Source organism: Dromiciops gliroides, chromosome 2, assembly GCF_019393635.1.
Source record: "Dromiciops gliroides isolate mDroGli1 chromosome 2, mDroGli1.pri, whole genome shotgun sequence".
Lineage (NCBI taxonomy): Eukaryota > Metazoa > Chordata > Mammalia > Microbiotheria > Microbiotheriidae > Dromiciops > Dromiciops gliroides.
The window spans coordinates 13,024,092-13,048,019 of record NC_057862.1 but is presented as its reverse complement, the minus strand read 5'-3'; the positions used below and the strand labels follow the sequence as shown (position 1 = coordinate 13,048,019).

The following is a 23,928-nucleotide window of genomic DNA, read 5'->3' as shown; positions in this document are numbered from 1 at the left end:
TAAATGCTGCCCTCTTTCTGCTACAGGACTCACAGTATGGGAAAATCCCCCCACCAAGCCCTATTGCAACCTATCTGTGGCCTAGTAAACAAGTCACGGGATCAGAATGCAGAGGGGACTCACCTGGCATAACCCCTGACTTCCACATGTACTGCAGTTGTCGAGTTCCCATTTGTAGGATCTTGTGTCCTTTTTGTATTTCCCTTTAAGAAGCAGCACTATGGGTGTTCACGGTAAAGTAGATCGCCCCCTTTTCTAGACTTGACTCAGTTTTGTTTCAAGGGCTCATCTGTCCTAGGGTTAGGGACCGATTTGCATTTATATTAGGAATATCTCTCTGCTTGTGGAAACGTGTGCTTTCTTAGGTATATGATTTCAAAGGGCCTCTCTTAGTTTGGGGATTTCTGAATGGAGTCAGTTTGCCCTTTCCTGGGGTGAGGGGGAGGGATGTTTTTCCCACTGTGAAGATCCAAACCTTTCCCCAAACTTCTGTCGATACTTGCATTGATCACAAAAACAAGGTTTATCGACTGCCATTTTTCTTTTATGTATACGTGAACATCAAATAATTTAGCAGCAGTGAGCAATGGGGGAAGTAGTTCATTGGAGTAGAGAGAAGGCAGTGACTGAACAAATCCGGCTGCAGAAGCTTCTCGCCTGTGTTTGCCTGTTCCAAATGGAGGGGAAATCACCCACCAACTTAATGGGGAGGTGATCTTTGAGCCAGAATCTCTTTAATTGGCAAAGGAGAGGAAATGCGTAGCTTCCTCTGACCTTTCTCCGGTCTCAGCAATGCTCATTCATCGGTTCTCAGTTTGGTTAAGAGCAGCTTTGCCTTCTAATTGTCTAACACCATTCTTTTCCCGTGGAGTCCCAGGGGGATGGGGAGGGGAGCTGAACTGAGATATTTGGCACCTTTCTTAATCTTCCTCCTTTCTTCTCTGTGTGATGGGGAACAGAAAGAAGGACTTTTCGTTTGTTTCTGGTTTCTCTTTCCCAGAAACCCTTAAAAATACATAGTTCTAAAAATCTATATTGGCTTGAACCTAATCCTAAATGTGTGCTGGTGAACTCGATGCCCTCTCCTTAAATTTCCTGCCTCCACAGGATCACTGACAACATGAGAACTAGTTTCTCTTTTTTATTATTTTTGTGTGGGGGGGGGCAATGAGGGTTAAGTGACTTGCCCAGGGTCACACAGCTAGTAAGTGTCAAGTGTCTGAGACTAGATTTGAACTCGGGTCCTCCTGAACCCAGGGCCAGTGCTCCATCCACTGTGCCACCTAGCTGCCCCAATAAGGGCTAGTTTCTCATTCCCAGGCTCAGAAATTTTGCAGTCCCTGGCAAAATTTGCAGTCCCAGGATATACTGGAAATTCATAACGATACAGCACGGATTTCAAAGTACACAGCAACATTTGACAATAAGGAGGAAGACTATTCTGGCAACCCAGGATACCACGTTATTCTTGGAAACAAAGCCCCTTTACCAATAGGTTTCATTGACATCACTATACAGGGCATCATTTGACAGGGTGTTTCAGTGACTCAGCATCCAAATGTCACTCAGGGCCGAGGGCTCACCTGCCGTATGTGATCTGGCATCAAAAACAAAAGCTAGCTGGCCGGTGGCAACAATATCGATAGTCTTATGAAGAACAAACTTCAGTACAATCAAAGGCAGAGCCTCAGTGAGCAAAATCATTTGTAGCTAACAGATAGATACTGCTGTGTAATAGACCCCGAAGCGAGGAAATAAATGTAACAGCAAAATTGTAACACCGGAACCACAAGAGGATCTGAGACTTTAGAAACCTGGTCATAGTCTGATCCCTTCCTTTTAACAGATCAAGAACTGAGGCCTGAAGATCACACAGGTTTTAAGTAGCGGACAGGATTTGAACTCAGGTTCTTTAACTCCAACTCTAGTACTCTTTCCACTGTACCACCCTGTGCTGCAAGCAGCTGCAACAAGACCACAGAGGAAGAGAGGGAAGTGATTTGTTCAGGGTCACATAGCTAGGAAGTGTCAAAGTTAGGATTTGAACCCAGGGCCTCAGGACCCCCAAATCTATCCATTTTGTCACATTGCCACTCTACAGGACATAAACAAATGAGAAAATGTTGACTATTCTTATTTTGGTCCTTGACTGACTGGAATTACTTTATGACATTAAGGGATCCATGATCTCATCAATGTCGATATCCCTCCACAGGTTCAGATTGCAACCCAAGGCATGAACATTGGGGGAAGGGGAACCAAGGAGAGTCATTTTGCAGAAGGTGGGGTTTTAGCAGAGACTTGAAGGAGAGAGGCCAGGAGGCAAGTGTTCTAGCCTTGGGAGACAGCTAGTGAAGATGCCCAGAGTCAAGGGATGGAGGCTCTTGTATATGGAACAGCAAGGAGGCCAGTGTTGCTTAGGGTACTTGGGAGGGAGTAAGGTATAGGAAGACTGGAAGGAACCAGGTAATGAAGGAAGCCAGATGGGATTTTATATTTAATCCTGAAGCTAATAGGGAGCCACTAGACCTTATTGAGTAAAGGAATGACATGGTGATCAGAGCTGTCAATGAAGATGACTTTGCTGAATGGAGGATGAACTGGTTGGTGTAAGGAGAGATTTCAGACATGGAGTCTGTTGGAGGAGTCCAGGAGTAAGGTGATGGGGGCCTGCACCTTAGTGGTGACAGTGCCAGAGGAGAGAGAAGGTGGCATAAGTGAGAGATGCTGGCAAGGTCAAAATGACAAGATTCTTCAACAGATCACATATGTGGAGTTAGATAGTGAAGAGCCAAGGATAATAACAACTGACCTGTGAGCCTGAGGATCTGAGAGGATGGTGGTACCATCTGTAATAGGGAAGAACGAGAGGGAAGGGCTTGGGGAATCACTAGTTATGGACTTGAGAGTTTTACTTAAATGTTTAGCTCCCCAGAATCCCAGAAAAGGGTGGAAAACATTCACAACTCTGCTTTCTACCCAGGGAAACCTCAGCATGCCCTTTCCAAGATACAAGATTCCTGGTGTCAGGGACCCCTTGGTTGTTTTTTCAGCTACTTTCCTAAACCACCTCTGGTTTCCTTGAAAAAAATCAATGTTCCATTCATGGAAGCAAAGACTCCTAGAAAGCTTCCCATTTCATATTTCACGTAGGGAAAAAACACACAGGACAATTCTGATCCAAGAAATGGACACATGGGATCCCATGGGATCATGTGGGATCCCGTGGGATCCCATGGGATCATGTGGGATAACTGATTTGGAGCCAGAAGGGATCTGAGAGATCATCCAGGTCAACCCTGTCATTTACAGTTAAGGAAATGGGCCCAGAGAAATGAGGTTGATGGGAGCAGAAATCTAGGACTGGGAAGGACTTCAGAGAGCATCTTTTCCAACTCTCTCATTGTAGAGAGAAGGAGTCGGAAACCCACGGAGGGGAAGGGAATTGCCCATAGTCTCACGCTCAGTAAGTGGCAGAGCTGGGATTTGAACCCACATTCTCTGACTCCAAATCTAACCCCATCCTTCATTATCTGGGCTTCCAAACCACTGGAGGTGGCCTCCCCTTTCAGGCCCGTTAGAGCAGAAGCTTCTCTTCCCCTAGGTGGGAAGGAAGTGCTGTGATTGTCTCTTTTTGGCACAGTGCTGGGCACATAGTCCTTAATAAGTACTTGTTGCCTACTTCCCTTCCTTCCTTCTTTCTTCTTTCCTTCCTTCCTTCCTTCCTTCCTTCCTTCCTTCCTTCCTTCCTTCTTTCTTCTTTCCTTCCTTCCTTTGTTCCTTCCTTCCTTCCTTCCTCCCTGCCTCCCTCCCTGCCTCCCTTCCTCCTTCCTTCCTTCCCTCCCACTGCACCGTACTGCCCTGCACATTGTCTTGAGAACAGCAGACTTCAACAATAGCCTCGAAGTTCATTGTTTGACTCGGGGCTTGGCGAGGGAGGTCATCTTTGATGTTCTCCAAGAGCAGTGAAGCTTGCTCTGGCAACTTGTGCCTAGCCATCTTGGCCAGTCGTCAAAGGCTGCCTTGGTCCTGGGAGGCCTGCCAACCAAGGCTGAACTCTTTGCTCTGCCTTTGATGAAACTTTAAGAGGCTGTTTCACAATTATGGGGGCTGGCAGATGGCTGGCTTCTTTTCTAAAAGAACACATGGTCCTTTAGTGATGTGAGCCTTCCACCAAGGCACAAGGGTTGGATAGCTTTGTGCCATGACTCTTAAAAGTTGCCACAACTGACACATGGATCATGCTGAGATGGTAATATGTCAGTCATAGAAAAAGTGGCCTGGTTTGGAAAAAAACTTGCAGGCATGGTCAGGGATGTGGATAGCAAAACTCAGACATTCTAAATGACTGCAAAGGGAGAGGAAGTCCTTGTGTGGCAGTAGGAAGCAGGTTGTGACATCTAGCCGGTGATGGCTTGTATCCAAGGAGAATCATGGCAAACATAACCCAGAAAGAAGCTCCTAAGCGCCACTCAGAGGCCACCTCCCACTCCAGCCCTTCCTAATCCTCTCACCTTCCCCCACTCTTACTCATCACTCTCCCTTGAAATCTCTTTGTATGGTCTTTACACTGATCTCAATGGAAGCACCTCTCCCCTGCCCCTAGGTCTTCAAAGGCAGAGGACTATTGTCTGTTTTGAATGTCTTTTAATTCCCAGCACCTTGCACTGTGCCTGGTACATCATGATCCAACAGTCAACAAGTACCTATTAAGCTCCTACCATGTACCAGGCACTGGGGATGCAAGTACAAAGAACTGAACAATGCCAACTTCCATTTGAATGGAGGAAAAGCAAGTATGTATACAAATGTGTGTGTCTGTGTGTAATACAGCAGAGATATAAAGCTTCTGTTAAGGGCTAAAATTCTAGCTAAACTGTCTAAAATATCTGAGTGGTCGCCAATAAATTATAAGCTTTAGCAAGAGTTAGACTTTTAAGCATTTATTAAGGAGAATAAGAATTTGGTAAAGAGAGAGAGAAAGGCCTAGATTCCTATCTATTAAAGGGAGAGCACATTTCTAGCTCTGCTCTCCACCAGAGTCCAAAGGCAAGCGCCTGAGACTGAGTGCCAGTCTCTTCCTCCCTCCTCTCACTAGCCCACGTCACTTCCTGAGGCCAAAGAAAAGACTCCTGGTCTTGCCCTCAAAGACCTTCGCTTCATGGGCGGAACTCTTCTACAGTAAGTCTCCAGCAGGTGGCGTCATTCCAATCGTTACACTACTGAATGGAAATCTGAACAAAGGAGTGAAATAGAAGGCAGTCTGGGAGGGAGGGTGCTGGCAGCTGGAGTTCTGTGTTGTTCATCCTTCATTTTCGAAGAGACCCAGGGACATCACAGGGGATATCTTGATTTGTCCCTGAATTGGATTTGTGAGGCAGAGCTGCACAGAGTCACTCTCATGCTTCCTGAGTCATCAAAGTTTAGTGGCAGGACAAAAGTCAGGACCACTGGCAATGGTCCAGGAGGGAAGCAGATATGAGGTGACAATGCATTCTACGAATGTGGGACAGCCAGGGCAAAGGTACAGCAGCTGGAAACAGAACATGATGTGTGAGGAATAGAGGGAATGTCACCTGATAGAGATCTGGGAGTCATCTGCATGGAGATGATCGTAAACCAAAGGATCTGATAAAGTTACTGAGAGAGAATGTGTAGAGAGAGAAGAGAAGAGGGCCCAGGACACAGACTTAGGGAAGACCCATAGTCAAGGAGGAAGGTTAGAGGGATGTACCATCTTGATAAACTCTTGTTAAATGGAATTGGAAGGGAAGTAAATTCAGGAAATGTGGGACCAGAGAAGGAGAGAGGCCCGTCATATAGTGAAATGTTGAAAGGAGGGGCATGGGGGAGGGGGGCCTCCTGGAAGAGTAGGAAGAAGGGTAGGTGAGCATTGCCCCCTCAAGGTTAGGTCTTGGGACAGTTTGAATGAATGAGATCACACATCAAAGCGCACTCATGGACAAAGTATTTGTAGAAGTTCTCCCCCAGAGGACTGTGTGCTGGCTGGTTTGGTGTTGTAGGGGCCAATTTTAATATGGAGAGAGTTAATTGGGTGGCTCACCATAATATTGGGGTTCAGAAAATAATGAGGGACCTCTAGGTCCAAAGTTTCCTCCCCTCCGAGCTGCCTTTTTTAGTTATTTCTCCCAGGCCAATAAGAAAGGAGCTTAACTGCCTCTCTTCCACAAACAAATCAGGTTTTATTAATAGGAATAAAATACGCAGCAAAGGTGAAATTAAGTCAATGACAAGGGAATAGGGAAAGAGGAAAATGGATAATCTTCCTAACTCTAGCAAAGGCTTATACAATCTCCAAACTCACTTTCAGCTCAGCCAATTCAAAGAGAGGGAAGTTATTAACTTACCACCAGGGGTCCCTAATTTCTATGCAGCCTGTCTCCAGTCCACTCTGAAAGCTCCTCCAAGGTGAGAGAGAGAGAGAGCCACTTCCTGTTGGGGGTCAATTTTTCTACCTTTTTCTCCCTCCCTCAAAGGGGAGGTCCTTCAAGTTGTGTGGCTGAGACTGGTTCCCTGCTGATGACGCAGTCCACAGCCTCTGAGGACACTCCTTCTCAGGGTGGGCCAAGTTTAAACTAGGTTTAAATCAATCAGGTTGGACCCCTGGGTGTCTGCCAAATTCCATTATTTTACCACAGTGTAAAGGAAGATCCAAAGAAGTGATGGTGTCTTTGGGAGACAGACCAACAGCAAGTTGGATGGGTGATTTCTCAGACATGGGCAATGGGGTGTTGTTGTTGAGTTGTTTTTTGTTTGTTTTGCTTGACTAGATATAGGGAAGGATTGTCTTTGACAGGGTGTAGTGGGAAGTAGCAGGTAGTAATCAATCTGTGAAAGATGTCAGTAAAACATTATTAGAAGAAAACAACACAAATCATCTGGTTTTTGTTTGTTTGTTTTTACCACTATGGTGTAGTAGCTGTGCATAGTTGCTTATAAGGTTCTCTTTGTTGAAATCTTTGTGTCTCTATAATAAAAAATAAACTATTAGACAAAATAAAATAGTTAGATAATAATATAATTAAGGAAACATCCCTGTGGTTTTTAGATATTGGGAAGTCAGGTATTAGAAGGTCTCACAGAGTAGCCTAGGCATGTTAATCAGGTAATAAGAAGCCATTCAAGGTTGAGGGTTATTCGGAGGGTTCCTTTTTAATTGTTTATTTAATTGATTTTATAGCAAAACATAAACATACAAATATCAGGGACTATCTTTCCAAACTTACTTTATGATTCTTTCTAATCCTTAAGAAAAATATAAGCATATGTCTATATTTATTTATTTGTGTATATATACATATATACAAAATAAAATAAATATAACACATAAAATAAAAAATACAAATATAAACCCTTTTGTTTACTTATGGAAAAAGTGTGTGTAATCTCTATCTTCAGGACTCTTCGTGGCTTTTCCCCCCAAATAGATATATCCAGATTTCTTTTTAGTCTTCATTTTTGTTATTTCATATAGTCTATAATCCATTTAGCCATTGGATTATTTCCAGCTTTGTTTTTGACATTGCATATAATACAGCTGAAAATGTCTTCAAACAAGTCCTCTCTCTCTCTCTCTCTCTCTCTCTCTCTCTCTCTCTCTCTCTCTCTCTCTCTCTCTCTCTCTCCCCCTCCCTCCCTCCCTCTCTTTCCCCCTCTCCCCCTCTCCCCCTTCCTCCCTCTTTCTCTCTCTCCCTCTTGGGTATCTTGATAACAGGAAGATTCCTGGCTCCCAAGGCAGAAGGTATTGTCTTGGTACATATTTCCAGAAAGGTTGCTCCAATCTATGTTGTTGCCAAAAGTGATGCCAACAGGGGACCTTGTTTATCATTTTGATTTGGTTTTGCCAAATCACTGGGTGTGAATGAGTGTATGCTGTTTGTTTTTTACTTTGAATTGGTTCATAGTCATAGAGTGGGACATTTTTTGAGTTTTTGCTGAATGTATGAGTTATCAGTTCCTGCCTGTGTGCTCATTAGAAATTGGACACCGTACACAAATTAGGGGGATTTTTGAAGAACACACATCTTGATTCCGTTTCTTCTCTTTATCTCAGTTTTGAGTAAGCTTAATGTGGGTTTATTTTATATCCTGCAGCTTTGCCAATATTGATTGTTTCAAGTAGTTTTTAGTTGATTCTTTAGGATACTCTAAGTATACCATCGTATCATAAAATGCTCCAATAGTGTGCGTCTCAAATAGCCTCTGACAACCAAAGCCTAAATCCTGGCTTTCTCGTGACAGAACTGTTTCCACTAACAGGAGAAGGGGCGAAGGCGAGTCACTGGTGCCTTAAAAACCAGTCGCTTTGGGCAGGTGGGGCTCGTTAGCCTTGGCAGGCAACCCACCTAGGGGAAGGAAACCCTGATTTTAAACCTCTGCTGCCTTGCAGCTATACCCATCTATGGGAAAGGCTTTGGGAGTTAACCCCGAGGAAAAATCAGGAGTCAGAGTCCCTTAGGCAGTTGGATGTTGGACATCACATCCCTCTGGCAACTCCTGCGGCGGCACTGGTTGGCTCTGCCTCTCCTTTGGATCCACCAATGTCTCAGAGAGGGAAAACCTGCTGCATGGGCAACAGCCTATTTTCCAATTGATCTGCCCAGGCCAGTGCCCTGGAGAGGACACTCCAGCTACTCCTCATGGGGTAGATACAACACGGGATGCAGCAGTTACCGGTTATAAGTTACTCAGGAGCTGCAGCTCCCGTATCGGACTGCACAGCCACACTGTGGCCTGTGGCTCTTCAAGGCGCTGATCCATGGTCATCCTCGACTGATGGAAGCCTACGCCCATCATCCATCATCTGCAAAGAGTGATAGTTTTGTTTCCTCCTTGCCTATTCTAATTCCTTCAATTTAAGTAAGCTTTAAAAATTGTCACACAAAAAAATAGTCATCTCCTTCACCAACCATTGCCTTATAAGTTCTATTGCTTCAGTAGGAAAGAAGTGACTGTGTTTCTCCATCCCCTTCACATTTTCTTTTTATTTGAAAAAAATATTTTAAAATTTTATTTGACCCATGAATCCAACTGGAATTTCTGCTGATTTACACACACACATATGTGCCTGTATCTATCTATCTGTCTGTCTATCTATCTATCTATCTATCTATCTATCTATCTATCTATCTATCCATCTATCTATCCATCTATCTATCCATCTCTTTAGGTTCTTTCTGGGTTTTTTATTCTCTAGGTTTTTTTTTAATTTGGGGAGGTGGCTCTTTAAAATACATGTTAACGTTTAGAAGGACAAGGCTTTCTTTGCCTACTTGTTTTTCCCCAATGAATGTTTGTAAAGCTTGAAGTCACACACTGAAGGGGGTATTTTGCAATGCTTGAGCTGGCAGCAGTTCCAGGATGGATTAGAGATGGAATGGACTGGAGCCAGCCAAGCAGGGCGGAGGCTCAGGGATTGTTCTGAGGCTATTGCAAGAGTGCAGATGTGAGCTAAGCAGGGGCTGGGAATAAGGGAGTGGCTGTATGTAACTTACATGTACCTCGTTATTTGCCTGTTGTTTCCTCCATCGGAATAGGAGCTCCTTGAGGGCAGGGCTGTTGTAGCTTTTCCTTTGTAACCCCAGAGCTACCACATTCATTTGCTTCTGATATTTGTGCACCTATTGTATTCAACTGGTTGACTTTTCTATTTTTTATCCAGGACCAAATTGTTTTGACAATTACTGACCTGTAAGATACTGTGAGACCTTTTTTTTTTTTTTTTTTTTTTTTTTTTTTTTTTTTTTTAGTGAGGCAATTGGGGTTAAGTGACTTGCCCAGGGTCACACAGCTAGTAAGTGTTAAGTGTCTGAGGCCGGATTTGAACTCAGGTACTCCTGACTCCAGGGCCGGTGCTCTATCCGCTGTGCCATCTAGCTGCCCCAACTGTGAGACCTATTACTGCTGGGCTCCCTTCCTTACTACTTTTTTCATTATTTCCTTTGGTCTTTTGTTTTTCCAAAAGAATTTTGATATTCTTCCCCCACCCCCCACCACCCCCAGCTTTCTAAAATTATCCTTTGTTAGCTTGATTGGTATGATACTGAATAAATAAATTAATTTAGGCAACAACATAATTTTAATTATATTGGCACAGCCCAACCATGAGCAATTGCTCAATATCTGTCCAATGATTTAGAGCTGTCTTCTGGATTTTGCTGGTAGACTGTAAGAAGGCTCATTATTTGTGTAAGTTAATTTTGTAGCCTGCTAATTTGATAATTGTTTCACTAATTTGACTTGATTCTCTAGGGTTCATCTATGAGGACTATAATATCATCTAGAAAAAGTCATCATTTTATTTCCTCTTTGCCAATGCTTGTTTCCACAATCTCTTTTCCTTGTTTTCTTATTATATACACCATTTCTATCACTATGTCAAATAATGGTGATAAGGACACCTCCTGGTTATCTGACTATAGACCAGTCCTTTTGTTTTGCTGATCCTCAGTTTCTTCACTGGCAAAATGGGGGTAATAATATGTACACTACTTACTTCTCAGAATCACACGAGTCTCAAGTGACATAATGCCTTGCAGCTCCTTGTATACCTTAAAACGTTATATAAACTCACATTTTAAAAAAAAGAATGCTAAAAATTATTTTACATGTAATTGAGAAAAATAAATTTTAAATTAAAAAAAATTAAATGTCTATGACACATATCCGTGCTATATGGATACTTGGAGGGTATCCCAGGTGATGCTTAAGGGGCTATACCAGTGATGAGAGTCTACACTGGGTGGGCCCACAGAAAGACAGATTTCCCTTTAGCTTTAACCAGTCTGGAAGTAGTTTATGATATTGTCCACTAGGTGGTACTTTGCTGCAGTGACCACCCCAGTGGTTCCGTTAATGGCCCTTCTGTGTGCATGTGTAGGCAACCCCACTCTACCAAGGACTTGGCTTCAGAAGATCTGGAAGGGGGAAAATGCTTGTGGATTTCTGTCTAAAACTAGACTGATACAGTGATTATGAAAACAGGGTAAAGTCTAACCTGTTCCTCCATCCCTGCTTGCTCTTTGGGAATTTCCTGGTCCAGTCTTGACCCTCTCTGTTCATATTCTGTGATTACTCAACTCTTCTGTGGCCACAGCATTTAGGACACATCTTCTCTCTTGGGCTGTGGCCATAGCAGCTACTGGAGCCTAACTGGTCCAATGATTCCCAACGAGTCATATACACCCAACTCCCTGGCACCCTGGATTCCCCTGGCAGCAGCCACATGAAGAGAAAAGAAAGGCTAAATCTTAAAGGCAAATGCAAAAGGGAGGAGGATGTCCACCTTGCTATACCTGTGTCCTCATTTGTCACTACTCTATTCCTTCCCATGGCCTCCTGCCTCCTGGTGGGGGGTGGGGGTAGGAAGATGGCAGCACTTAACGATTGACATTAAAAGTCAACAAGCATTTATTAAGGACATTCCAGGTGCCAGGCACCATCCTAAGCATTGTGGATACAAAGAGGGGCAAGAAGCAGACCCAGCTCTCCGTCTCACCATCACATGGAGGAGATAATATGTGAATAACTATGTAGAAAGAAGATATGCATGGCATCAATTGGCAATCATTAAGAAAGGGGAGGTATTGGGGGCAGCTAGGTGGCACAGTGGATAAAGCACCGGCCCTGGATTCAGGAGGACCTGAGTTCAAATCCGGCCTCAGATACTTGACACTTACTAGCTGTGTGACCCTGGGTAAGTCACTTAACCCCTATTGCCCCGCAAAAAGAGAGAGAGAGAGAGAGAGAGAGAGAGAGAAAGAAGAAAGGGGAGGGATTAACATTAACAGGGATTGAGAAAGGCTTCTTGCAGAAGATGGTAGAATTTCATGTGGGACTTGAAGGAAGCCAGGAGGTAATGGTGAGGAGACAGAGAATTCCCAGCATGGGAGATAGACCAGACTACTGATGAGGGGACACCCTTGGGTTACCAGTGGGTCTCTTTAAGTCATCATCACCACCACCACCATCATCGTCCGGGTCCATAACGAAAATTCTGAGAGATGAGTATGCAGGCCCTAGTTCTAGACCTGTCAAAGTGGTACCAAATAGAGTAAGGTTGAAAGATTCAAGATGAGAGGGAGGGGGAAGGTGAACTGGGCTTTGTGGAATGATTAAGGAATTCAGCAGGTAAAGAGGGGAGAAAGACTGTTGTAGGCAGAAAGAACCTTGTCCATGAGCACTGAATAAAGTCTTTGGAGTTGAGTTACATGGAGTTGAACTGAGGAGGTGGAGAAACACAAAGATGGAGGAGTAAAGCGAATGGAATCAGCCAGTTCGAGAAGCTCGGCCTGTTTGGAGACGATCAGGGAGCCAGCTGCCTCCACACAAGAGCAGCCTTTCTCTCATCTCTGCACCCCAAAGGCGATCTGGCAAAAATCAATGTCTTATTTCTGAGGATCCTAAAAGCACTTTTGAAAGTCACTGAGTGTAGGGGGCAGCTAGGTGGCACAGTGGATAGAGTGCCGGCCCTGGATTCAGGAGGACCTGAGTTCAAATCTGACCTCAGACACTTGACACTTACTAGTTGTGCAACCCTGGGCAAGTCGCTTAGCCCTCATTGCCCTGCCCCCCCCACCCCAAAAAAAGAAGAAGAAAGTCACTAAGCGTTGATGCTGCTCCATCCCCTATTTAGTCAAACTGAGTCTTGTACCAGGGTACATATAATAAGATTAGTCCATTTCCTGGGAACCCCCTCCCCATCCAAAAACAAAACCCAACCCAAAGTATCACTATAATCCAGGCTTGAAGATGTGCCTTCTCCGTGGTGAGCCCCACCTGAGAAAGCCTCTGGCCTCACGATGAGCCAAAGAACTTCATTGGCCTCCAGAAACCAAACCGAGCCTGGCCTCAAGCAGCTGATCCATGTCTGCAGGCCCATCCGCTGGGATGAGTCCTTCATCTGGAGCCATATGGATACCAAGGCTTTTTCTGAGATGACTGAAAACCCTCCCCCTTTTCTTGTTGTTGTTCTTATTATTATTATTATCCTCCTCCTGTTTTTCTCCCTCCTCTTCCTTCTGTCTGTCTCTGTCTCTGTGTCTCTGTGTCTCTCTTTCCCCCCAAGCACTTCCTTGGAGAATCCCTTCCTGCCCCCCACCCCCACCCCAAGTTGAACCAGCTAGAGAATCTGCCATTGGGGCAGCGGAAAGCAGGTGCAGATTGAGGGTGCCACCAGGCATGGTGGCCAGTTTTCTGGATGACTTCATTTGCTTGGCTCTGTTTTCTTTTGAGGGAAGATTCTTTCTGGAGACGGGAGCTTTCATGGGGCAGAGAGAGTGATATTTTTAAAATGAATTGAGCATTTATTATTTGTTTCAAAGGATCTGTTGTTAGAGGCAGAAAAGCTGGCCGGTCAGGAGAGGAGAGGAGAGGGCCCTAGACCTCCTGGTCCAGGATACCCATGGTCAGGTCTCCTCATTCTTTTCCACAGACATGGTATTGACTTTGAAGAAAATGAGGACTTTATTTTCCCCTTAGGAAGGACTATGTAGAGGTCACCACAAGTATGTTTATATCCTTTCCAAATTTGTTCTCAAAATGTCTCAAGTGCTTCTGTGGTTTGGGGTGGTTTTTTTCTGTCTTTTCTCAGGCCCTCTTCCTGCTCTAGATGCATCATCATGCCTTGGCAAGATTAAGTCCCAATTTGGGAATTCAGTATTTTCTTGGTGGGAGGGAGTCTCTTTTGTCCATCTGACCTTGTAGAAAAATTTTATCTTCCTCCAGCATCCGCTGGACTCTCTGGCTAAGCTCTGTGTTTTGGGCCTCCTGGAGAATGTGAAAGGCCATAGAGGCAACCCAAGCATACCTCCTCCTTTTCATTTAAGAGCAGAGAGATGGATCAGCCAAGGGGAATAGGACAGCAGAGCAACACAGGAGAGTTTCAGGCAGAGGAGAGAACTTCTAGCCACTGGGCAAAGTCTGGGGAAGGAAGAGTAATCTCTCAGTTTGGGGCCTAGGCCCTTAGGGAGTGAGACCTATCACCAGCTTGGGACATCTGAGATGTGACTTGTGAGAGCTGAAAGGACTAACTGGAGGCTGCAAAAGGGATTCATGGAGCATTCCTCTGTGCATCATGCTGGGCTGAGGGCGGGCTCCTAAACCAGCCTTGGCATTCAGACTGAGCATCACATTTATAAAATAGCAAGAGAGCAGTCAAAGGTGTCGACTGAGGATAGAGCACCTCTGGATTTCTTTTTTTTTTTTTTTTTTTAGTGAGGCAGTTGGGGTTAAGTGACTTGCCCAGGGTCACACAGCTAGTAAGTGTTAAATGTCTGAGGCCGGATTTGAACTCAGGTACTCCTGAATCCAGGGCCAGTGCTCTATCCACTGCACCATCTAGCTGCCCCTACCTCTGGATTTCTTAATGCTTGAATATCAACATATACAGTTCTGTGCCTAGATGGATGGGCAGATGGACAGATAGATAGATACATAGACTGACAGATAGATATATAGACTTTCGGATAGATAAATAGACAAATGCACAGGCTGACAGATAAATAGAATGATGAAAATAGATGATTGGTAATTGATAGAATGATAGACAACAGGTAGAGATAGACAGAGAGACAAGAAGAAGAGGAGGAGGAGGAGGAAGAGCAAGGAGGAGGAGTTCAGACCAGCCAAGACAAGGTCCTGTCTGTCCTATGCAGTTGTCCTGAGGATGGTTTCAGCAAATGAGTCTCCAGAGCATGAGCCGCCACCCCCAAAGCTTTTATTTAATTACAAAACGTATTGATTTTATCTGCCTGTGTAACTGTCTGCCAATCTATAGACACCAAAGAGCTAGAGAAGGAACGTTTTTCTGTCTGAGCATCATTGAAGTAAGATGAGCATACCAAGACTGACAGTAGTATACTCAGATGGGAGGGGGAGGGGGCCTTGAGTTGGGGGGGTCTGTCCCTCCCATTCCCTCTGGGTCCTCCTCCACTGGCATCCAACTCCATCATTCCCTGCAGCTCTACAGATTCATCAGGACCATCTCAATTATTGAAAGACTAATCTCACGGGGAAAGGGGGTCACCCAAACCTGGAGAGAAGGACCGCATTAGCATTTCTTTGGTCTAGGGAACTCCTGGATGAAAAAACACCTTCTCTTCAATGATGGTCCTAGAGAGTTGCCTAGAGCAAGAAGGTGACTTGCCCAGGGTCACATAGTCAGCATGTGTCAGAGACAGGACTTCAATCCAAGTCTCCCTGGACCCCTTTTTGAAGCATGAGTAGTTCTTGGTTGGCCACTTTTGTGGGGAAGAAAAGCCCCAAACATGCGTGAAAGCCAGTCAGCAAAACCCAAGTTGCTGTAGCAGATAAGCAGAGACCTGCCTTATCGTGGATCTCATCTTGTAACTAATGAGTAAGCAGGGCGGAAACAACCTCTGGGTTAGGGGCAGCAGGAGGCCAGTGGTCTGACCTTCAGGACCAAGGTGGGCCCCTCCTGCTGGCATCTGCCCTGGGCAACTGGCACTGTGGGGACGGACCTTTACCTTCTCAGAAACGAACCCTTCTTCGGTCCTCGCCAGGAACGATATTGAGAACAAATCCCATTCCTTTGGACACTCGTGGGTAAGGAGTAAGAGAGAGGGAAGATTCTAAGTGGAGCCCTTGGCTGAAAGGGGCTGCAGAATAAGGCTCCCTTCTTTGGGCTGGAACTCCTTCCCAGAAGCCTGGGTAATCTTGCATGTGCCTGAGCCAAGAGCAACCCCCTCCGCCCCCCCCCCCCAACACACTGACTCAGTTACAGTCATAGATTTGGAACAGACTTCAAAGGGTTTACTAGGTCAACCCACAACTTTTACAGATGAGGAAACTGAGACCCAGAAAGGGGGAGAGGGGTGACTTCCCACGATCACACAAGGAGGACGTCTTAGAGGTAGGATTAAAACCAGGGCTCTTTCCAGTCTCCTCAGTTCATAGATTCAGACTTGAAAGGGACTTGACTCACCGTGAGAAAGGAGACTCAAAGAAAGGTGATTAGCCCAAGATCACCCAAGCAAGAAGGGGCATGGCTGAGATCCCAACCCAGGGCCTTGAACTTGAAATGCAGCTGTCTTTTGCTATACTAAGCTGCATCAGCATATCCACAGAAAGCTCTTTTCTGTGGAAAATGAAGGCTAGTCTCTGGTTCTCTGTGCTATCAAGGCTCCTGGAGAGGCCTTGGGCTGGGGTGATGTGAGGGGAGGCTCTTGCTGTATACTGGCCCCCACTCCAGGCTCCTTCCATTGGGAGCGGGGGTGAAGACTCCACTCCAGATGGGATACCAAAAGGGAACTGTCTCTGTCCTCAGAGAGCTTACAATCCACAAGGGTGACCCAACATGAAGGTAACGCAGACAAATAAATAGAAAGGCGCTTCAGGCAGGAGAGTCCACTAGAGAGATGGGGAGCAGCTTCTCAGAGGACATAGTGCCCCAGCTGAGAACAAAGGGTTAGATGAAGAGAAGGTGCATTCCAGGCACAAATGTCAGCCTGGTCAGAGGCCTAAGGTGTGAGACAGGATTTATGGGAAAGGGAACAGCAAACAGGCATGTTTGCTAGAATATAAAGTGCCTGAAGGGGAAGGAGGTGATGAGAGAGATGGCAGAAGGCTGGGCAGCCCAGGCCAAGGGCTCCTATTTCATCCAAAAGGGAAGTTTAGAGTAAATAGGAAGGTAGATTGGTAAATAGATAGGAGAAGAGATGATTGAGAGGTAGGTGGAAGGCATACAGACCTATGACGACATAGAGTGATGATGGAGCATTTATTAGGTGCTCCAGGCACTGTGCCAAGTGATACAAACACAAGTAAGACAGTTCCTGCCCTCGGGGAGTTTCTACTCTTAGGCTGGAGACAATATGGAAAGGGAAGCCAGACAGTTCTGAGCATACAACATGGCAGCAAGATGTGGAAAGAACTGGGAAGGGAGATGAGGCCTGGAGTGAAAGCTCATCAGTGAGCTGGGGATCCCAGGGCTACATTAAAAATGTACAGATAATGTCAATATGGATTTTCTAAGTCAATATGCTGCCCACAGGGTTCCTCCTGAATATTTGGGGGCCCCATTTTAATTTGAGTTTGACACCACTGATTAGACCTCCTTTAGGAATGACAATACCTGGGGGCAGCTAGGTGGCACACAGTAGATAAAGCACCAGCCCTGGATTCAGGAGGACCTGAATTCAAATCTGGCCTCAGACACTTGACCCTTACTAACAGTGTGACCCTGGGCAAGTCACTTAACCCTCATTGCCCCAACAAACAAACAAAAACCGAATGACAATACCCTACCCAGAATACAAAGGGTCAAAGAGAAGTTTTCCTTCCTTCCCTCTCTCCTCCCTTCCTTCTTTCTTTCTTTCCTTTTTCTTTTTTATTTCAGAATGCTCCTTATTTAGTATTTTCATACCACAGTATCTCCTGCTATTTGTCTTTCCCTCCTCCAATGAACCCCCTATAGTAACCAAGAAAAACAGTTAAGCAAAAGTGCTTGACAAAGCCACTGGGATTTGACAGTCTACACCACAGCCCTTGAGTCTCTTAAGAAAAGGAGAGACGTGTTTCAGCTCTTATTCTCTGGAACTGAGATTGCTCACAGTAAGATTGCTCACAGTGAGATTGTTCATAGTGATTCACCTGAGGTCATGACTTTTAGGGATTATTTGCACGTCTTAACGTGGTGTTTCTTTCAAGAATGGACCCCTCCCCCTCCCACTTCCTCCCTCCCAGAATCCTCCTTGTTCTGTTCCTGACTAGAACACTGCCAGTGACTCCCCCCTTTGACTTAAGGTGACCTTGGTTACCCTAAGCCCAGTTTGGTTCTTCCAGCAGTGCCCAAGCTCTCTGCTAAGGGCTTCCAAACCATAGCAGCTCTTTCTCATTTCACCCTCTCCATGCTTTGCAAAGTCATGCAAACTGAACACATAGAGGCAGAGGAAACCAAGAGCCCCCAGTGTCTATCATGGGTCAGGCAAACGATAGCGCTATGGGGCCCAAGACACACGAGTCTGCTTAGACATCTCCTCCCTTACAAATGGAGCTAGTGGTCTGTCTCACACCAGCTATAGGTCAGCTGGCCAGTACACAGAGTGTGGGGAGAGGAGATCACCAAATCCCATCACTGAATTTTGATTGTATTATGTTTTGCTTTGTTTCCATGAAGGACAAAACCATGTTTCATTAACCAAAAAAATGTGATGTTTCATCTTGCAGGATGTCCAACAAAAATCCACCAATGTGGTCTACCAGGCTCACCATGTGAGTAGGAATAAAAGAGGACAGGTCGTTGGGACGAGGGGAGGGTTTCGAGGCTGCACAGTGTGGCTAACAGGTAAGTCAGCCAGTCTTGCCATTGAAAGTTGGTGTGGGGCGGCTAGATGGCGCAGTGGATAAAGCACCAGCCCTGGATTCAGGAGTACCTGAGTTCAACTCCGGTCTCAGACACTTGACTCTTACTAGCTGTGTCACCCTGGGCAAGTCACTTAACCCCCATTGCCCCGCCAAAAAAAAAAAAAAAGTTGGTGTGACCATTTATCTAATGCAGTTAAGGAACTCCTGAAGATGTTAGCTCAGATAAACTCCATATTAACTCAGGGGGGCCTTTGTCAATCCAGACTCAGCCATTTGGCTTCTATGGGGAAAACAAAGAACAATGGAGAAAAATTGTAGAGAGACAGATTTAAGCTTGATGTAGAGAAGAACTAACTTGCTAGGAATGAGAGCTGCCCCAAAGTGAAATGGGATGCCTGGGGAAGTGGTGGGTGCCCTTCATGGTGAATCTTCCCAAAGCTCCTCCATATCTCTTTGGGCATGCTAGAGTGGGGCTGGGGGGTTGAACTAAATAGTCTTTGGCCTTCCTTCCTACCCTAATACTCCAGAATTCATTCCATACTGTTTGGAATGGCAGGGGGTGGTCTTTTAGTCATTTTTCTGATGATCTAATATGCTGGTCCATTGTTATACCCAGTGGTGTGGAAGACATTCTTATCAAAGATGTAAAAGTATGTTACAGTTGGGATGGAGTGATTTACACGGTAGAAATGCCCCAGTGGTTTAAATTTTACCCACTTCTCTCCTTCTTTGTATGTTATATACCTCAGTTCAATTCAACCAACATTTTTTACAGGTGAGGAAACTGAGGCAAACAGGGTGAAGTGACTTGACCAGGGTCACACAGCTAGTAAGTCTCTGAGGCCAGCTTTGAACTCAGGAAGATGAGTTGTGCCAAGCCCAGTGCTCTGTGCACCGTACCACCTAGCAGGCTCCTCAGCCTGGCATTTAAGCTCTTCCTCTAGCTGGTTCCAACCTACCTACTCAGTCTTATGTCCCATTACTCCCCTTGACCAGCGGCTATTCCCTAAGCTCCCTGCAGTGGGCGTCAGAGAATCCAGTCACCGCCTATGACTTATTTATTACCTCTGTAACTTGTCTTATGGGATCCCCAGTTTCCTCATCTCTAAAGCAATTTGATCAACCAGCCAACATGCATTTCTGAAGCCCCCCCCCCCACCAATGCACTCTGCCGAGCCCTGGGGAGAGGAGGGTGTTTAGGAAGTCCTGGCATCCTACCCTGGGAGTCGGGGGTCTCATTTCTGTCCTCCAGTGGGGGGGGGTGTAGAATCAGTTTGAATTTGTCACAGATGCTCTGAGGTCAAGTCGCCCTGACTGACGGTGATGTGGGATGGAATTTAGGGTCAAATTGATTGTGAGTCGTCCCAAAAGAATTACAAGACTCAGTGACTCAGTTTCCCAAGTTTTATTGCAATACTGTGGCTGACCACAGGGAGAGAACCAGAATATTGGAAAGGAATCTCTCGAATAGTGAAAGGAAAGACAGTTATATTTATAGTATGGATAAATTGATTTATCAGTCTCATTATAATAATCTCCACCTAGGGGTGTTACAAGGGAGGGCTTATCCTAATTTGGAGTTCCTGGGGGTCCTAAGCCAACCCCTGAGGCGGGTACCTTTTTCAGTGGAGGTGTGTTTTGGGGGTTTACACGTCATAAGGTGAATCTGGGGACAAATTTGGTCTTTTCTGCGCATGTCTCTTTCTGATTCCCAAGGCTAGTTTCAAAATATAATCATTTTGGGGCAGCTAGGTGGCGCAGTGGATAAAGCACTGGTCCTGGATTCAGGAGTACCTGAGTTCAAATCCAGCCTCAGACACTTGACACTAGCTGTGTGACCCTGGGCAAGTCACTTAACCCCCATTGCCCTGCAAATATATATATATAATCATTTTTCTTTAGAATTTCTATAACCTTGTCTTTTCCTTTATTGTTATTTTGACCTGACCCGCTTTGGTCCATTATGGATGCTGATCACTGGGTATGAGAACCTAGCACTTTGACTTGTAAATTATCCATTAACTGCGATCTAACTCCCTGGTGGAGCTAATATCTGAATTAGAGCTTGGATATTAGGTTTTTCTATTAACCCCTTTTTTGCCTCCTACATCAATGGTTGAATGAGCTTGCTTTGGCTAATGGTTCCAGAGATGCTTCCTGCTTAGCCCCCTCTATTCCCAAACAGGTCTCTCTGGTGCTGGAAAAACAACCATCAGCTTTGCCCTGGAAGAATATCTGGTGTCCAATGCCATCCCTTGCTACTCCCTGGATGGGGACAACGTGCGCCACGGCCTCAACAAAAACCTAGGCTTCTCCACGGGGGACCGAGAAGAAAACATCCGCCGGATCGCTGAGGTGGCCAAGCTATTTGCTGATGCCGGGCTGGTCTGCATCACCAGCTTCATCTCTCCCTTTGCAAAGGTGAGTTGGCTCGGAGTTCATTCTTTGCGATGGATCCATTTGATGACAACAGACAAAGCGCCTACTCTGCGCTGCACTCTGTCAGGTCTTGAGGATGCAAAGACTCAGAACAGGATTTCCGGTCCTCCGGGAGCTCACATTCTATCGGGAAGACACGGTGTGTGGCTAGATCTAAACAAATGCAAAGTAATAAAAAATTACTTTGGGACAGCTAGGTGGCACAGTGAATAGAGTACCGGCCTTGGAGTCAGGAGGACCTGAGTTCAAATCTGGCCTCAGACACTTGACACTTACTAGCTGTGTGACCCTGGGCAAGTCACAACTCCAAATGCCTCACAAAAAAAAAATTACCTCAAGAGGTGAGGGTGACAAGAAGTCTTATGTGAGAGGTAGCCCAGTGACTTGCACTGAATTGGATTTAAGTGAGGGAGCTGTGCAAAGTCACCAGCCTCACTCTCTCCGGCAGATGCCACATTAGGCAGATGAACAAATACAAGTTTGGGAGAAAGACAATAAGAATGGGCAGGAAGGGTCAGAACTCAAAGGTCTTTCCTTCCCTCCCTAAACTTCAGTCAATGACCTTCGTCGTTATCTTACTCCTTCCCCCTTCCTATAAAAGGTGGCCCTAAACGAGAAGGCTTCTGAGAGGTAGAGAGGAGGGCTGTGTTCCCACCCCTAAAACCTGTCTCCAGAAGCCCCATGTCCGCAGCTGAGGACCTCTGGGAGCTGAGCACTTTAGACCCTGGCCCCTGGCGTGTTAACTCATCCTTCAAAGGAAGGGGGGAGCAGAAACATTCCCAAATTTGACCTTCCCTGGGATTTTTATGGGGCAGGACTCTGACAAAGGCACACACACCTAGTGCCTGGCCTACAGCAATGCTCAACAAAGGTTTCTTGCTAACTGATTGACTTTCACTTTAAACAAACAAAGAAAAGGGAGGAAAACCAAGTTGGCCCTGCTTGTGCCACATGCCTTTCATGTGAAACAAATGATCTGGTTTTTATAGGACCGGGAGAATGCCCGTAAAATCCACGAGTCAGCAGGACTGCCCTTCTTTGAAGTCTTTGTCGATGCCCCTCTGAACATCTGTGAAAGCAGAGACGTGAAAGGCCTCTACAAGAAAGCCAGGGCTGGGGAAATCAAAGGTAGGATGGCCCAAGGGGTGGATTTTCCTAGTGTCTCCTTCCGGCTTCTTCTTGTCCCGGAAGTAGCAATGACCTTTCCCCAGGTTGTGGAAGATGGAAAGAGTGGAGAGTCCTGGGTTCAGATCCTAGCTGTCAAGCGTCTCCTGTGAGCTAGAATTGTTCTAGGCACCTAGGAGACAAAGACAAAACAACATGCCACTTGGAGGGTCACCTCCCCTCCCTGGACCTCAGATTCTTCATTTGCAAAACGTCTGGTGAGAATAGATAGCCTGTGAGGTTCCTTCCTGCTCTGAATCTGTGATCCTGTAATGGAATCACAGATTGCAATTCTGGGGCCTGGGTTCAAATTCTGCCTTGGTTGCTTGCCACTTGTGGGCAGGTCACGCGACCTTATGTTTCTCTCAGTTTCCTCATATATCAAAGTCCCTTCTAATTCCAGATCTTCTAATGATGCTAATATGGCCATCAATTTCTGTGTGTCACCCGAAAAATAACAAGACACACCAACCCTTCAAGAACGGGCTGGGCTGGGTGGCCTCCCTGCCCCATTTCAGCTATGAGACCCAGGGATTCTCAGAAGGAAAAGGGAAAGAAAGATAACACCCACATTCTAAGTGCTATGTGAGGATGCATGAAAGGGGGAACAGAGATGAAGTCTGGGGGATCTGAGTTCAAATTCTGCCTCTGAGGGACCCTGGGACCTCCCAGAAGCCCAGGATGTGACCTAAGACTCATACATGACAGAGAGGGTACCAGTCTGCAGTCCATGGTGACTCCTAAGTTATGAGCCTGAGGTCTGGGAGGACAGAGGTGTCCTCTTCAGGGATAAGGAAGGCGGGGGAGGGTGTGGTTTAGGGGGAAAGATCCTGAGTCCTGTTTTGGAAATGAGAGACTGGAGGCCAGCAGAGAGGCTGGGGCAGGAAAGAGATATGTGAGAGTCATCAGCCTAGAGAAGGTCATTGAATGCACAGGAGATGATGAGGTCGCCAAGTGAAATTGTAAAGAGGGGGGAGAGAAGTGGACCCGGGACAGTAGCCCGAGGGACCGCTGTGTTTAGAAGGTATGATCTGGAGGCTGGTCCCGCAAAGGAGACAGAGAAGGAGCAGTCAGAGGAGGAGAACCAGGAAGGCGGGGGTTGAATATCCCAATAACCTCGACAGAAGAGTGTCAGGAGGAGAGAGTGGTCAACAATCCAAGGCTGCAGAGAGGTCAGGAGACAGAAGATGGAGAAAACTCCACTGAATTTGGCAACTGGGAGATCTTTGGTCATTTGGGAGAGAGCAGGTTTGGTGGAATGATGAGGTTGGAAGCCAGAGAAAGTGGAGGCAGCTAGTGTAGACGGTCCTTTCAAGGAGCTTAGCTAGAAAGGGTAGAAGAGATGCAGGACGATAGTTAACAGGGATGGGAGGATCAAGTGAGGCTTCTTGTCTGGTTCTCTTGTTAGGGTGGGGCATGTTTGAAGGCAGTAGGGAAGAGAGGGATTGAAGCTAAATGATAAAGTGGGGATCACAGAGGGAGCAATGTGTTGGAGGAGCCAGGATGGAAGGGGATGGTTTGAACAGGTAGATGGGGTTGGCCTTGGTGAGGAGTAAGGCTGCCTCTTCATGTGAGCCAGGGGTGAAGGAGGAGAGAGGGGCAGAAGGTGCCTGAGTCATGGGAGGGGCAGGAGAGGGGAGAAGAGGGGGTTCATACCAAATGGCCTCATTTTTTTTCCTGGAAAACTTGAGGCATTGACCTCAGCAGAGAGGGTGGGCAGGGGGAGCCATGGGAGGTTTGAGGAGGGAAGAGAAGGGTTGGAAGAGCAGCTGTCGGGAGTAGAATATGGAGTTGATAAGGATTACCAAGCAGCAGTGAGGGCCCAGTTGAGGTTGTGTAACAAATTTTCAGTGGACCCAGTGAAAATAGTTGTGCAATTTTTCCCCTTACCTTCATTCAGTAGCATGTGTGTAGAAGCAAAGGTGGGAGTGACTGAGGTTTGGCTGGGTATAAATGGTGACATGATAAGGGGGCTGGGGC

General features: G+C 46.0%; 1 protein-coding gene across 2 annotated transcripts in view; it reads left to right on the top strand.

The window, feature by feature from the left end:
* The window catches only part of PAPSS2 (3'-phosphoadenosine 5'-phosphosulfate synthase 2), a 74,551-nt gene that overhangs the window by 34,567 nt on the left and 16,056 nt on the right, over positions 1-23,928 (top strand). For both annotated transcript variants that reach the window (XM_043985390.1, XM_043985389.1), the window contains exons 2-4: positions 18,208-18,325; positions 20,531-20,766; positions 21,774-21,912. In XM_043985390.1, the coding sequence (XP_043841325.1) occupies positions 18,208-18,325; positions 20,531-20,766; positions 21,774-21,912 (493 nt within the window). The remainder of the gene's footprint in view (positions 1-18,207; positions 18,326-20,530; positions 20,767-21,773; positions 21,913-23,928) is intronic.